A 15,472-nucleotide genomic window follows, 5' to 3' on the forward strand; every position below is an offset into this window, starting at 1 on the left:
CAGTGCTTCCCTGTCTTTCTGTAGCTATTAGCCCCTCCAAGCCTCTTAAGCATACAAGAAACTCTACCTGCTATTAACATTCCATTCACAAGTACATTGCTTTTACTTTCTACAATGGATTTTATTTTATTATGACTTTTGTTGTTGCTCCAGGGTTATTTCTGGGGCTCGGTGCCTGCACTATGAATCCACTGCTCCTGGAGGCCATTTTTCCCATTCTGCTGCCATTGTTGTTGTTATTGTCATTGCTGCTGTTGTTGGATAGGACAGAGAGAAATGGAGAGAGGAGGGGAAGACAGAGAGGGGGAGAGAAAGACAGACACCTGCAGACCTGCTTCACCACTTGTGATGCGACTTCCCTGCAGGTGGGGAGCCGGGGGCTCAAACCAGGATCCTTAAGCCAATCCTTGCACTTCACGCCATGTACACTTAACTGGCTGTGATACTGCCTGGCCCTCTTACTATTACTTTTTATTGAAGTGACATTGTGTTAAAACTTACAAATTTCAGGAACAAGTACCTTTTTCTCCTCAGCTGCATTTAGCAGTATCTTTAAGCAGAGAGGTTATACTGAGCGGTTCCAGTATTTCCTCTTAGCCAGGCTCATCTCTGTTGACTTTTACTTTGTACTCTTTCAAATGCCATTCGTGAGAATTCAAGACGGTGTTAAACATGTCTTCTCAGTGACTAGTTTGTAGACTTTACATTGTCAGAAACCTGCCTCCATTTGGATATTCACGAGGTGGCCTTCTGGCTCTCACAGCTTGTGAATCTGTGCGTGGCTTTTGCATTGGTGACTAAGCCAAGTAGGAGATTCCTCTAGGGCTTTTTACATGGGGAAGCACAGCCTTTGAGATTCCTGAGTGGATCTCACTGCAAATACTGAGTCCTCTTTGTGAGCTGGAGTATCAGTGCGAATTTTGGCGTCTAACCCGCCACTCCTCTTTGCCAGGTCCATGGGGAGCTATCTTAGGCAGAACAACTCACTTCTTGAACAATGATACCTTTTCTCTCTTCAATTTTTTAAAAAATTATATTTATTTATTTATTGGGTAGAGACAGAGAGGGAAGGAGGGGAGAGAGAGAGAGACAGACATACCTGCAGCCCTGCTTCATCACTTGATTGTAACCCACGATGACCTGAAATCTGATCGGATCCTGGGGTAGAGTCATGGAATTCCCAAGGGAGAAGAGAGATTTAATTAGTGAGTTGTCACCAGTGCTCTGCAGTGAGCCTGGCTACTGCTGCCTGGGGCTGCTTCTCCTTGAGCTTATCTGTGATCTGAACACAGCCTCATAGACTCCCCAGTGGCCATCCTAGAACCGGTTCAGTGCCCTCGTAATGTGATGACAAACAGCCTTCAGTCTGGCTCCTGGGAGAGCCACAGTGGAAATGTTTGGCAGTTGGTAGACTCTGTGTTCTCTCTCTCTGTTTCTGCTGGGAAGAGCAGAGGTCATATGGCAGTATCACCTTAGACAAATAAAAACTTTCTTTGAGCCTCCCCCCTCCCCCCTCCCCCTTAAGATAGAATTAATATTTCTGCCAAATATTCACAGTAACATCATTCACAGTAGCCAGAGGGTGAAAACTACCCAAATGTCTTCCAACAGATGAATGGATTTGAAAAATGTACGTACATACAGTGGAATGCTATCTCACCAGAAGAAGGAAGTTCAGAAACATGCTTCCACATGAACCCTAAAGACATGCTCAGTGAAATAAACAGGCCAGGCACAAAGGGGCAAATCCTGTGTATTGCCACTTACATGAGGCACCTACCTAGTCATAGAAAGAATGGTCATTCTTCAGGGCTGAGGGGATGTGGGGAGTTATTTATTATTTAGTGGGTACAGAGTTTCTATTCAGGATTTCTGGAAAAAAGATGAGTCGCATCTTTGTGAATATTCTTTTTCAAAAAGATTTATTTTATTTATTGAGAGAGAAATCAGAGCATCATTCCGGTTTGCGCAGTGCCAGGGTTCAACTGACTGGCCACCTCAGGATTGCAAAACTGACGTTCTGTCATATGAGCTTTTCCCCAGCCACAGTGAATGCTTTTTTAAAAAAGATTTATTGTGTTTATTGGGTGAGAGAGAAACCAGACCACCACCCTGCTGTGCCACCTGCAGTGCCACAGTGGAACCCAGCCCCTCACACACGCACGTTGTGCCCTCTGGCACTGATCTGCCTTCCCAGCTACCTGAACATTCTTACTGCGCCCTGACTGCATGCGTAAAGAGTTAGACATGATACGTTCTGTTTTATGTGTATTTTACCAAACTAATTGTAATACCAAAAAAAAAAAAAGATGGCTAATAGTTGAAGGTAGTTAATATTTTGTTCTTGCCTCTCTTGTAAGGTCATTGTAAAGGGGGGAATAAGACTAGAGATGTTTTGCTGGTGTCATTGGGATTATCTTTAGAGATCTTGAAAATATGTAAGAAGACTCAGAATTGACCTTTTGAGTCATTCTTTCTTTTTGCTGTTTCCCCTTGTATGCTTTTTTCACTTAAATAAACTAAAAGTAGGATTATTTAAAAATTTCAAACCTGGTAGGTAATATTTAGTGACAGTTGTCATAAATTTCCTTGTACGTAGTGGCTATGTGAAGCAGCAAAATCAATAAAATATCTAGGAATGAACCTAGCAAAAGAAGTGAAAGACTGGTATACTGAAAACTATGAGTCACTATTCAAGGAAATAGAAAAAGATACAAAGAAGTGGAAAGATATTCCATGTGCATGGATTGGAAGAATTAACATGATCAAAATGAGTAGTCTATTCAGAGCCAAGTACAAATTTAATGCAATTCCCATCAAGGTCCCACCATTTTTTTGTTTTAAATTAAGCTGGGAAATGTATATTTTGGGTTTACTTGTAAACTGCTTTTCCATTAGCACTTTGTTTCTGTTCGGTAACATAATCGCGCGCATATGCCAGCCTTTTACTCCAATACACAGCTCACTCTTAGTAACATGGCCCTTCATCGCGCGCATATGCCAGCCTTTTACCCCAATACACAGCTCACTCTTAGTAACATAGCCCTTCATTCTTTTCAGGAAATTTTCTCTTGGTTTTATGAAATTTATTAAAAAAAATATTGAGTAACCTTTATGCCAATTCATGGAAGAATTTTCAGTGTGAGAATGTGAGCTCATCTCTTCGGGAAGACATCTAGTTTTCTTTTGTCTGTGTACCATCATTTTTCTTAGGGGCACTAAAAAAATAGCATGAAGCATAAGGAACACGATGAACCTGCCGAGGAAGAGGCCCAAGCACACCTCACGTTCACTAATTGTTCTTTGTTCAACTCCGATCTAGATTTGGAGGTTTATATGTGGAAGAATAATTTGCCTTGATTTGAAAGATACTTTCTGCAGCAGCCTGCTTATTTATAACTTTAGGATATTTGAGAGAAGATATGGAAGCAGAAAATTTGCAGTAAGTTATGTATTTCCTTCTGCTACTAGAACTATAGGAACGATGTTTATCTATCACAAAGCTAGATTTATTTAGTTAAATTTCTGTCTTAATTTTTTAAATTACCAACTCTTTCACTTGTATGATCCTTTATCTGATAGAAGCATGGGCATTAAAGACTTAACATTTAGGCCACTCATGGAATACAGTAATGATGATGATGATGATGATGATGATGATGACAGTAATATTAGGTGTGGGTGGGCAGTAAACTTTTCAAGTAGGGGTTTGACTTTAATGACCTTCTTTTTTTTGAGAGAGAGAGACAGAAACATGTATGTCTCATGCATGTTTTCTCACTCAGCCAGAAGTTGGCTTAAATAAACTAAAAAAGTAAGATTATTTAAAAATTTCAAACCTGGTAATATTTAGCAACAGTTATTATAAATTGCCCTGTACATAGTTGCTGTGTGAAGTACGTTGGTCATTAAAATTAATCTGGGAAATGTATATTCTGGGTTTATTTCTAAACTGTTTTCCACGTTCACTTTGTTTCTGTTGATACTCAGATGCCCGGACTCAGGACTCATTCATGTCTTACTTTGCTTAGTAGCTTGCTCCTGATGAGAAACAAAAACTCCCTAGAAATACCATTTTCTCAGCTCATCTGGGTGTTACAAAAGTTAATTCCTGTAAATGTTTTCACTCCCTCGTTTTTTTTTGAAAAGTCTGCCTTCATCAAAACAGAAAAAAAAATCTTTAACTGAAAAAGACAAATGTCTATACCTTGAGCTGGTTCTGATTAAAGAAAGGCTTGTTTATTTTGAGAAGTCTCCTCTCTCTGATTTTCTGCCTGCTTTGTCCTTAGTCCTTTCTGCTGGGCTCCTGGGTGCTGTCAGCCGGGCTTGACTTGATCCTGGTGGAGGCGGTGCGGTACTCCTTTGGCTTTTCTGCAGCGCCGAGTCTGCCTTCGGGATTGTAAGTAGCTCTCACACCCAGCCCCATCTGACGATGCTTAAACCTGATTTAAGACTCACTGAACAACACAGCCAGGAAGAGAACATTTGACTCTTAGACACAATAAAATAGATTTTATGTATAAAACACTCCAGTGTTTATATTTTCATTGTGTTCCTGAGACAGAATCTGTTTCATTTTCATTCTTTTTTTTTTTTTTTTTCTTCCAGCTTTGAAATTCCTTATTTTACAGAATGTTTAATGTGATCTTGGGTATTTTTATAGTAAACTTTTATCAGCTTTTCTTTTTTTTTTTTTTTACCAGAGCACTTCTCAGCTCTGGTTTATGGTGGTACGGGAGAATGAACTTGGGACTTGGGAGTCTCAGGCATGAGAGTCTCTTTGCATAACCATTATGTTATCCCCACCTCTAATAATGAAATTTTATCTGTAACACTGCAAAGTAGTTAAATCGAAAATAATTAGATTAAATATGCAGAAAAGTAATTTCAAATTAAGCTTCTGGTGAATTTTTTTTAACTTCTTTTTATACACTAAAGATAAAGCAAAGTCAGTACTTTTAAAAGTTTAAAAGTTTAAAAGTTTTTAGCCAACCTCAGTGGCAAGCCTGACTTAGAATACAGATGATTTCATTTCCCCTTTTCTATTTTTTAAAAATAAAAGTATTAGTGTGTGAAATAACTACTTCGTAGGAGTTATTGGTATAAATACAAGTGACTTTAAAGTATCTCCTCATTAAGGATCTGGGACTATGTTTATAAGAAGACATATTATGTTTATCCAGAATTCTATGTTGTACTGACTTCAACCTTATTTAAATACATGTTTTAGAAAACTGATAGGCTATTGTATGTACTTTAATTCAGACTCACTTTAGATCTCTATGAGAAAAATCTAATTAGTGAGTTAATAACTCTCCCTCTGACACAGTTAGGTATGTACAGTGAGTTTGTGAAAATGTACTGAGTTGGGGGTCGGGCGGTAGTACAGTGGGTTAAGCACACATGATGCAAAGTGCAAGGAACGGTGTAAGGATCCTGGTTTGAGCCCCCAGCTCCCCACCTGCAGGGGAGCCGCTTCACAGGCAGTGAAGCAGGTCTGCAGGTGTCCTGTCTTTCTCTCCCACCTCTGTCTTCCCCTCCTCTCTCCATTTCTCTCTGTCCTATCCAACAATGATGACATCAATAGCAACAACAATAATAACCACAACAGTGAAACAACAATAATAACTACAACAATGAAACAACAAGGGCAACAAAAGGGAAAATAAATAAAATAAATATAAAAAGAAAGAAAGGAAATATACTGAGTTCATTGTTAGCGGGAGTGCCGGCCTGTACCTGCTGTGATGATGTCTGACCGAATAATTCCTGACTGGAGACAGGTCAAGTTTTGAGTTCTGTGCCATGGTCACTATGCAGTTTTTGTTGAGCTCCACACATTGCAATCTGTACAAGTACATGTATAGTTATAGTTAGACTGAGAAGTTTAACTTGACTCTCCCACTGGTGTGGAGGGTAGTGTAGGCATCAGGAGAGGTTCCACATTGACTCAGAAAGGAACAGCTTTGCCAGGTCAGGAGTTTTCCCTAAGCAGTTCTCATCCAGAGAACTGTGATGGGAAGGGATTCGGATGGCACGTGTGCTTGTGCCAGAGTGAGTTTAGGAGATGGGTGTCATTTTAATTTTATTTTAAAAAACTTATTTAAATTTAATCGCCGTTCTAGTTTTCATTGTCTCCTTTTAAAAATTGCACATAGCATTAAGTGCAGGTGGTGCAAAGCGCAAGGACCGGTGTTAAGGATCCCGGTTGGAGCCCCTGGCTCTTCACCTGTGGGCGAGTCACTTCACAAGCGGTGAAGCAGGTCTGCAGGTGTCTGTCTTTCTCTCCCCCTCTCTGTTTTCCCCTCCTCTCTCCATTTCTCTCTGTCCTATCTAACAACGATGACATCAGTAACAACAACAATAACTACAACAACAATAAAAAACAAGGGCAACAAAAGGGAAAATAAAAGAAAAAAATTGCACATAGCATCCAATGACGGTTATATCTTTATCTGAGTGACTTGTATTTATGAGAATCTGTTCACTGGCACATAAAAGTCTGGTTCATTACATTCTGTGGATGATGAGAATATTGTTATTTAATATTAAAGTAGGAAAGCATTTGCCTATTTAAATCTTAGTTGTAGCAAGGGTTGCAAACGAGTAAAATCAAAAGTTGCAGATCAGCTGTGAAAGGCAGTATGAAGGTGAATTCAGCCATCACCTGCGGACATAGTTCTCTTTTTCTCAAATCACATTAATTCCCCAATAACAAAAAAAAAAAGAAAAAAAAACCAAAACAGTAAATATGGGTTTTAGCATCTTGAAATTTTCTCAAATGTAGACTTCGGGGAACATAAATCTTTCTTCACTGAAGTAAACTCTGCATTTTGTAAATGTGTCTGTCGTTCGTTGCAAAGCCTCAAAAATCCAGGGAGTGGCTCTCATTTTTCTCAGCGTGCTGTGTGATCCGCAGAGTTTCTCACGAAGCAGTTTGTGAACCTTTTCTTGCCCACCAGTATCAAATCTGTCTGCATTCTATAGTTCTTCACTTCCTAATTATGTGTTTTACCCACCTCACCACTGTTAAAAACTTCTCTTATAAAGGCTCTTAGTAAAATAAACAACCAGTTTCTAAAGCCAGCGACTTATTTTCAATGGCCCTATTTGACCCCTCAGTAGCACATCAAACTCTTTTTTTTTTTTTTTTTTTTAATCACTGGGGCTCGGTGCCTACACTATAAATCCACTGCTCTTGGAGGCCATTTTTTCCCATTTTTTGTCGCCCTTGCCCTTGTTGTTGTTGTTGTATTGTTATTTTTGTTATTGCTGTTGTTGTATAAGACAGAGAGAAATTGACAGAGAAGGGGAGAGAAAGACAGATACCTGCAGACCTGCTTCACCACTTGTGAAGCAGCCCTCCTGCAGGTGGGGAGCCGCGGGCTTGAACCGGGATCCTTATGCCAGTCTGTGTGCTTCGTGCCATGTGCACTTAACCTATGTACTACCACCCTATCCTCCACATCAAACTCTTGATCTCTCATTATTTCATGGAACAGTTCACTCCCTTGAGTCCCAAGAGTTAATGCTCCTGGTCCTTTCTGATCTTATTACTGTGCACAGCTCCTTTCTCAAACTTCCTCCAGGTGCTTATTCTGGGTACTTCCTCCAGGTGCTTACCAGGCCCGTGACTTCAGCTACACCTGACATCTCATTTTGTTTTCCAGCTGTCTAGTTCCAGGTCATGTTACTTTCCTCAGTTTCCCAGGGTCATGTTTCTTCATGGTGTTCAGACGTCTCCATATCATCTGCTCCTCCCTCTTCCTGTGCCCTCACCGCTGCTGCTCTGTACTCTTATTTTATTAATGGCATTTCCGACTACTGAGACATCCAGCTGCCTCCCTTTGTTTCATCAGTGGAGGAAGGCACCATGTCTCAGTCCTCCTAAGTCCTTTATATTCACTCTTTTTGCTCATCTTCCTTGACTCTCGTACTCTCATGATCTGTCTAAACTTTAACCTTTTCTTGCCTAAATTTCTGCAGTAATTCTCATCTATCGTCTAGAACTGTAGTGATGCTTTGTGATGAGGTTACTCTGTGTATTTTTTCTAAGAAAATGACTTTCCTCCTGTTAATTATAGAAGTCCTTTTATCAGCAGGGCACTTATTTGATTCCAAATTCCATTAGGAGTTAGCTGATCAAGTGCAGAGTTATAAAGGTGACATAGCAGGGGCAAGGTGTTATGGTTGAATTGTTTATGAACTTCCATTAACATTCAGAATAACATGATGTTACAGATTATAGCCCACCTCCTTTTATTTTTTTAATATTTGTTTTCCCTTTTGTTGCCCTTGTTTTTCATTGTTATTGTAGTTGTTGTTATTGATGTCATTGTTGTTGTATAGGACAGAGAGAAATGGAGAGAGGAGGGGAAGACAGAGAGGGGGAGAGAAAGAGAGACACCTGCAGACCTGCTTCACTGCTTGTGAAGCGACTCCCCTACAGGTGGGGAGCCAGGGGCTCGAACTAGGATCCTTAGGCTGGCTGTTGTGCTTTGTGCCACGTGTGCTTAACCTGCTGTGCTACCGCCCGACTCCTACCTCCTTTTATTTTTAAATGGAGCAATTACTTGCTTTGTTGGGGAAATTAAATGACAAGGCTAAGATAAGAATCCAAGGTTTTTGACTGGTGCTATTTGTTCTGTGATACATGACCTGGAAAAATATTGGCCTCTTTTGTAATGTGCTGTTTAATCATATAAAAACAACAGACTTTTTATCTTAGAGAAGGATATTTCACCTTAGAGTAGAAACTTGACCTCATGGAAATGAACTTGGAATATTGAGGAGGAATGGGAATTCAGGTGACATTTCCTCCATGCTCTTCAGGAGTGGTTGGTGCTCAGTACAACCTCAGTAAGTGCTTGCTGAATGATTTCAGTCTGTTTCTGAAAAGAGCCTGAATCTAGAGTAGGGAAGGGCTCATGACAGTGGCCTTTACAGCCCCCTTTGGGTTTGGCCCTCTAATTTAGCTAATCATTAGTAATGATGAGTCGGACATATTTTTATAGATGCCTCAGAGGTTCAATGTTTTGGATGAAAATTATTGGATTTAGACCACTAGTCTTGAGTATAAATCAAACCCATGGGAGCTGTGATAGTAAATCATTTCGCAGAATTCTGTCTGACAGTAACTGGATTTCCCCCCTCCTGACCTGACTGATGGTAGACGTACCATAGGCACATGGAATCAAACCTGCTTTCACCAACTCTGCATTTAGAAAGGACTTGAGTGTGAGCCACAGATGACGTGTTTTCCTGTCCAGCTCACTCACAAAAATAGATCATGCAAGTTTTAAGAAAGAGAATCCTTCTCAGAACACTTCAGAATATTTAATTATGCCCCCATGCCACCAAAAAAAAATAATAATAATACTTTTTAAAAAGTTGTACTTTTTTTTTCTTCAGAGGAGAGAAGGGAAGGGATTTGCTCCCATCACACAGAATAGCCACTGATTCCAGGGTAGCTACTAAAGTGAGTTTAAAGGAGACAGAGAAAGAAAGACAGAGCCTTTCTTCGTCTTCATATCATTTCGCTGTTTACGTTGCTTAGGGACCGCAGGCTCCCCGAGCGGAAGCTCTTCCTGCGCACGCTCCGCAGGTAATTCCGGTACAGCATGACGCTAATGACCCGGGCTTGGAACTGTTTGGACACGATGTAGTACAGAATCACGTCCAGGCAGGTGCTGAGGTTCATGAGGAAGGTAGTGAAGGCTCCCCAGGGGTTGTAGCCGGTGCGGTCTCCGTCCAGCATCAGGATGGCGAAGCAGATGTGGAAAGGCGTGAAGCAGATCAGCACTTGCACCAGGAGCGTGATGATGATGCGGATGGACTTCTCCTTGACCTTGGGCTTCAGCTTGGACGTCTGGCCATGGAGGAGGCTGTAGATGATGACCAGGTAGCACCCAATCATGATGAACAGGGGGACCAGGAAGAAAAAGATGAGCCGGGTGAAGTTGAGCACGTTCATAGCCTTCAGGTGGATGATGTCGGAGATCTTGTGGCAGGTGGCGGGGCTGGAGGCTCTGTCGGGGTCATCGTAGAGCAGGAGGAGAGGGGTGGTGGTGGTCAAGGTCATCACCCAGACGCCCACACACGCCAGCACGGCCTTGCACGTGTTTTTGAGCTCTTTGGCATATTTGGGCTGCACGATGGCCATATACCTATCGGCACTAATAAAAGCAAGAAGCCACAGGGCGATGCTTGGATAGAACACGGTGAGAGCCCCGAGGACCTGGCAGAAGTACTCCCCAAATGGCCACTGGTCTTTCGCATAGTAAAACATCCGGAAGGGTAAGCTCATGATGAATATTAAGTCCAGCAACGCCACGTTCATCATATACACAGTCACGGTGGTCCTCTTCTTGGTGGTGCAGCTGAACACCCACAGGGCAGTGACGTTCACAAACAGCCCAATGACGAAGATGCAGCTGTAGAAGACTAGGGCTGCGATTCTGTACTCGTCAGGGTAGTCATCGTGGGAAGGGCCGGGCTGAGAGCCATTGCGGGAGGCTGTCATCCTGATCGCTTCTAGGTGGGCATGGCACTTAGCTGGAAAACAGTGAAGAGGGCAAGGGGGACTGAATCCCCTTGTGGAAATGTGAACGCTTAGCATGCTCGCACCCGGGCTGGCATGTCAGCGGACTTTAATTTTGAGAATATTTCATGATGACATAAAAAGTACATTCCGTATCTTTTATGACTACTGTACTAACCTACTAAAATGGGCTGAGATGCCACTATCTACTGACAGCTTTCATTTGTTGTCTCTCTCTCTCTCTCTCTCTCGTTCATCTCCTTTCTCCCTCAAAGAATAGCTTTCTCTTTTTATTTACTTATTTGTTATTGGATAGAGACAGAGAGAAATTGAGAGAAGGGGGGAGATAAAGAGGAAGAGACACCTGCAGACCTGCTTCACCACCTGTGAAGCAACTCCCCTGCAGGTGGGGAGCCGAAGGCTTGAACTGGGATCCTAACTGGTCCTTGCGCTTTGTGCCACATGTGCTTAACCCGCTGCGCTACCACCTGACTCCCTAGGAATTTGACTCTTAGAACAGTAGATGATCTAGTTTAGCACAGGTGAGAGTTCCTAGTACAGTCTTCCAGAGTCCCCCCCCCCCAGCTTCCTAAAAGTCAGTTTCACTGCTGCACACAAGGTAACACCTTGAAGAGAAGATATTCCTACTGCATCAACCCCCATGCGTCCACGCCCCACCCCCAGATAGCGAAGTTTAAGAATTGTTTGCCAAAGTAAGTTTGAAAAGGGCACATCAGAGACTGAAGGTAGTATGTATAACTTAAGTAGATGTAGGAACTTTATGTAGCTGCAGCAAGTAATAAACTCCCACCTCAAAAAATTTTTTAAAAGTCCATTTCTAACAGAAAGCAGTTTAGCTGTGATTGTAAATATCACCAGCTTCCATCACCTATGATGCTTTGCAAGTGACTGTGTTTGAAAATAGACTCAGTACAAAGAGATGGAACCTTGTGGCAGCCCCCTGAGATAGCGAGAGGTATGAGAAGTTTCCTTCAAAAATGTCACTTCTCAGAGTGGGCTGTCGCTCACTCAGCCCGGAGCCTCTCTGGTGAAAACTGGATGGGGGAAGGGTGACAAGCAGTGTGAAATCGTGAGCTGCTGGTAACTTACTGTTGACTTGAGCAACTGCTGTGGGCAGACAGCACACGAGTGCCTCTCTCTGCCCTTCTCCCTATCCTCCTTGGCTACAGGTGCTCTGCCAAGTATTTGACTGTGTCTGCAGAATAGTAGGGATTCTAGATATTCAAAAAGCCTGCATGAATGAACATTTCCAAACACTGGTGTGAAGTATTAATTTCTAGCCAATGAGAAGAGTGCTGCTTACAGAGATTCAGTTTCAGTATCATACAAAAGAAAATATTCTCAGGTATTTATAGATTTCAATGAATCATTTTTAAAGAGTAGGCAGGCATTGAAATGTTGATGAAAATTTACATCTCCCCCACCCTCTTTTACTGTTGCCTCAGGAATCTCTCCATCCATCCTCATCCTCTGATTCGCCCCATAAATTCCAGAACTACTGATATATATATATATAGCCTCCAGGGTTATCGCTGCACTATAAATTCACTGCTTCTGGAGGCCATTTTCCCCCTTTTGTTGCCCTTGTTGTTCATTGTTGCTGTTATTATTATTGTTATTGCTGCCATTGTTGTGGATAGGACAGAGAGAAATGGAGAGAGGAGGGAAAGACAATGAGGGGGAGAGAAAGACAGACACCTGCAGACCTGCTTCACCGTCCATGAAGTGACCCCCTTGCAGGTGGGGAGCCAGGGACTCGAACTGGGATCCTTACACCAGTCCTTGCGCTTTGTGCCATGTGTGCTTAGCCCAGTGTGCTACCACCTGACCCCCAACTACAGATATTTTTAAGTAAGTCATTTCCTTTCTATAGGAGCCAGACCTAAAGGACATCAGCCCTTCATCTGGTTGAGGCTGAGAAAACTTTGCATGATGCGTGTGTTTTTAAGGCCTTAATGTTGATATATGTATTTTGTACACAGATAAATTTCTGGATAAATATTGGGAAGTGAATGGCTATAAAATCACCTTTAAAACGACTTTAGATTCCATGATTACATTTCTTAAAAGCCTCAGTGTACATTTTGCCCAACAGGTAATTGAAAGTGAATCACAAAGATTTCCAAATATACTTAAGCTTTATCATATCAGTCTTTTTCTTAAATTGAGCAAAATTTACATTTACCATTAATGCAAAACTATACTGAAAATAAATGAAAAATCATATTCATAATGCAGAAAGATGACAGCATAGCCCATTTTAAGATCATTCACCAGCACAGTTTCAACAATGTATTATGAAAACACATACTACTTCAGAGTAAAAATAATCAAATGGTACTCACCCTCTCTCTCAAAAGACTGCGTTAGAGTGGGACATTGTCTCCATATACCCAGTGCTCTGAGATCTTTGTGTTGCTTGTATTTAAAATAGCTCTTTCTAGAAACGGTATCTCTAAGAAATGCTACACTTCTTTTGTTTTAGGCTCTTCTGCTGTATTGAAAAGTTTGTTTCAAATGTGCAGGCTAGCACAAGCGTCGATCCTCCTCTGTCTGTGGTAGTCGCTCTGTCTCTTTCAGGAAGTTCTCTCTGAAATAGGGCTTTTCAACTTATGACTTAACCCTGGATGTGGTTTTTCTCTTTCACAAATGATTTGTTTCTGAAGTCATGGCTAGTGTAAACTCCCCTTTAAACAATGGCATCTACTTAGGACACTTAAGAGAAGCATATAAAAAATAGTTTCAGTTACTGATTTTAATGCCTGAAGTGTGCATCTTCTGAAGGGGAATGAGACTGATTTTGACTAGAATGGGATTTAAAGTCTAGAGTCTTCACTTTCTATGCCATGTCACTCTGTCCAGTTACTTAGCCGCAGTGAGCCTTTGCTCCTTTATTTCTGTACAGGTAGACATTACACCCTTCTGGTAGAATTGTGAAGACTCAGAGCTAGAAAAATACTACATGCTTAACACAGTACCTAATACTTAGCAAGTATTTTTGAACAGAATTAACCCATGACCTTGAAGTTTCTAAAACCGTAGAATAGCCAGTTTTCGTTTCCTCTGTATGTGTGTGTGTGTGTGTGTGTGTGTCTAAAACATTTGTGTTTGAAGTTACTTTTGTTTACAAGACTAGAAGTGGCTTAGAAGTACATTCTCACACATCCGTTTTTACTGTTGAAATGTTTCTTAAATGGTTAAAATTGGGGCCCTCAATTATTTGCATCTGCTTTGCTTATTTATTTTTGTTAGCTTAGCTTATGTTTAGAATCTCTGGTGCCTTTTATCCTTCCTTGTCACATGGAAGCCTAGACATAATTCCTTTTGCATTAACATCCCTGCAGATTGCTAAAGACTGATTTGGGAAGTCTTCCGTAGAATACGGGGATGTCTCTAGTATTGGGAAGTCTTCAGCGGGATGCATTGGATCGACCTTCTCGTGGTGCATCCCGTGAGGACCCATTCATTGGGGAAACTGACGATCCTTCCTAGCCGACTGAATCCACATGGATCCCAGTCACTTTCAAAGCCAGCAGCAAGCAGCTCCTGACAGCTTTGCTGTTGACTGGCTACGGAAGAAGGGCAAACGCTAGAAGAAGAAGCGGACTATTTACATAGTGTGGGTGTTTTAACCAGGCAGGGAAATGAAACCAAAGGAAAGGGAAGTGAACCACCCCAGTCACTGTTGGCCTGGCTTTATTCCATTTTCACTTTCTCTTTTCATGACCAAAAGTCATCTCATTTACTAAACCCTAAATTTTTTTCATTTTTTTTTTTAAAGTTTTTTTTTTTTCCTATTTATTAATGAGAAAGATAGGAGGTGAGGGGGGAGAGGGAGAGAGAGAGAAAGAACCAGACTTGACACTCTGGTACATGTGCTGTCAGGGATTGTACTTGAGACTTCATGCTTGAGAGTCCAGAGCTTTAGCCACTGAGCCACTATCTGGACCATGACCCTCAATTTTCATGCTCTTTAGTTTTGGTCATGCTTGATTTTCCAGCTCTTACAAGGTTCATGTACTTAACCGAATTCTTTAGTTGAAGATATTTTGTGGGCCCAGGCTCTTTTTTCTTCTTTGTTAGAAAAAAAACATCCTCAGCCCGTGACTTATACAAGTACTTTCAGTCCTCCCCTTCTATGGTAAAGTGCTTTTGATTACGATCACCTGTGGGAACAGTGGGCTCAGAAGTGTGGGAAACAGCCCAGCCAGCTACTTGTAGCTTGCTGAGGGTTTGAGGCCCAGGGAGGGCCAAGGGTTTGCAGGAGAACTCAGAACTTTTTTGTAAGGTGCAGGCTTCAGGGTCCCCTCATTTTCCCACTAGTAACACTGTTCCAGCTCTGCAGTGACTTCTCACAATGAGGTGATGGCATCGGTTACCGCACTCTCTAGGATTGATCTGCCAAATTATGCGAATCAGTTTTTATACATGGAGCAACATTTCCTAGGCTGAATAGGAGCTTGATATTTATTTACTTTAAAAATATTTTATTCATTTTTATTTCATTGGCGAGAGACAGAAATTGAGAGGAAAAGAGAGACAACTGCAAGCAGTACTTTACCACTTGGGAAGTTTCCTGCAAATGGGGACCGGGAGCTTGAACCCAGATCCTTGTGCATGGTAAGGTGAGCACATATCCAGGGGCATTACTACCCAGCCCCAGTCCCAATCTTGATATTTAAACTGGAGATAGGAAGTTCCTCCCTGCAAGTCTCATCTTTGCATGGCCTTGATTTCAGACAGCCTGAGCCACGTGATCTAGAATTAAGTGTCAGCATCCTCTGTGTTGAAAAAGTCAACAGATGCTGTGCTGGTGTGTGCCTCATAAAAGACAGGCCTCACTGTTTTGGGTGTCTTGAGTCTGGCTTGCCAGTCTGGGGAATAGACTACATGCCCAGCACCTCCAGGCAC

General features: G+C 41.7%; 2 protein-coding genes across 4 annotated transcripts in view; one reads left to right on the forward strand and one right to left on the reverse strand.

Moving 5' to 3' along the window:
- UBAC2 (UBA domain containing 2) overlaps positions 1-15,472 on the forward strand; it is a 195,747-nt gene that overhangs the window by 25,233 nt on the left and 155,042 nt on the right. For all 3 annotated transcript variants that reach the window (XM_016187601.2, XM_060191807.1, XM_060191808.1), the window contains exons 3-4: positions 3,323-3,442; positions 4,290-4,399. In XM_016187601.2, coding sequence (XP_016043087.1) covers positions 3,323-3,442; positions 4,290-4,399 — 230 coding nt within the window. The remainder of the gene's footprint in view (positions 1-3,322; positions 3,443-4,289; positions 4,400-15,472) is intronic.
- On the reverse strand, positions 9,197-13,074 carry GPR18 (G protein-coupled receptor 18). The gene is made up of 2 exons (XM_007521923.2): positions 12,907-13,074; positions 9,197-10,554 (listed from the first exon to the last, which is right to left on the reverse strand). The coding sequence occupies exon 2, from the start codon at positions 10,520-10,522 to the stop codon at positions 9,527-9,529; it is 996 nt and encodes a 331-aa protein (XP_007521985.1). The 5' UTR covers positions 10,523-10,554; positions 12,907-13,074; the 3' UTR covers positions 9,197-9,526.

Source organism: Erinaceus europaeus, chromosome 5 (genome assembly GCF_950295315.1).
Source record: "Erinaceus europaeus chromosome 5, mEriEur2.1, whole genome shotgun sequence".
Classification (NCBI taxonomy): domain Eukaryota; kingdom Metazoa; phylum Chordata; class Mammalia; order Eulipotyphla; family Erinaceidae; genus Erinaceus; species Erinaceus europaeus.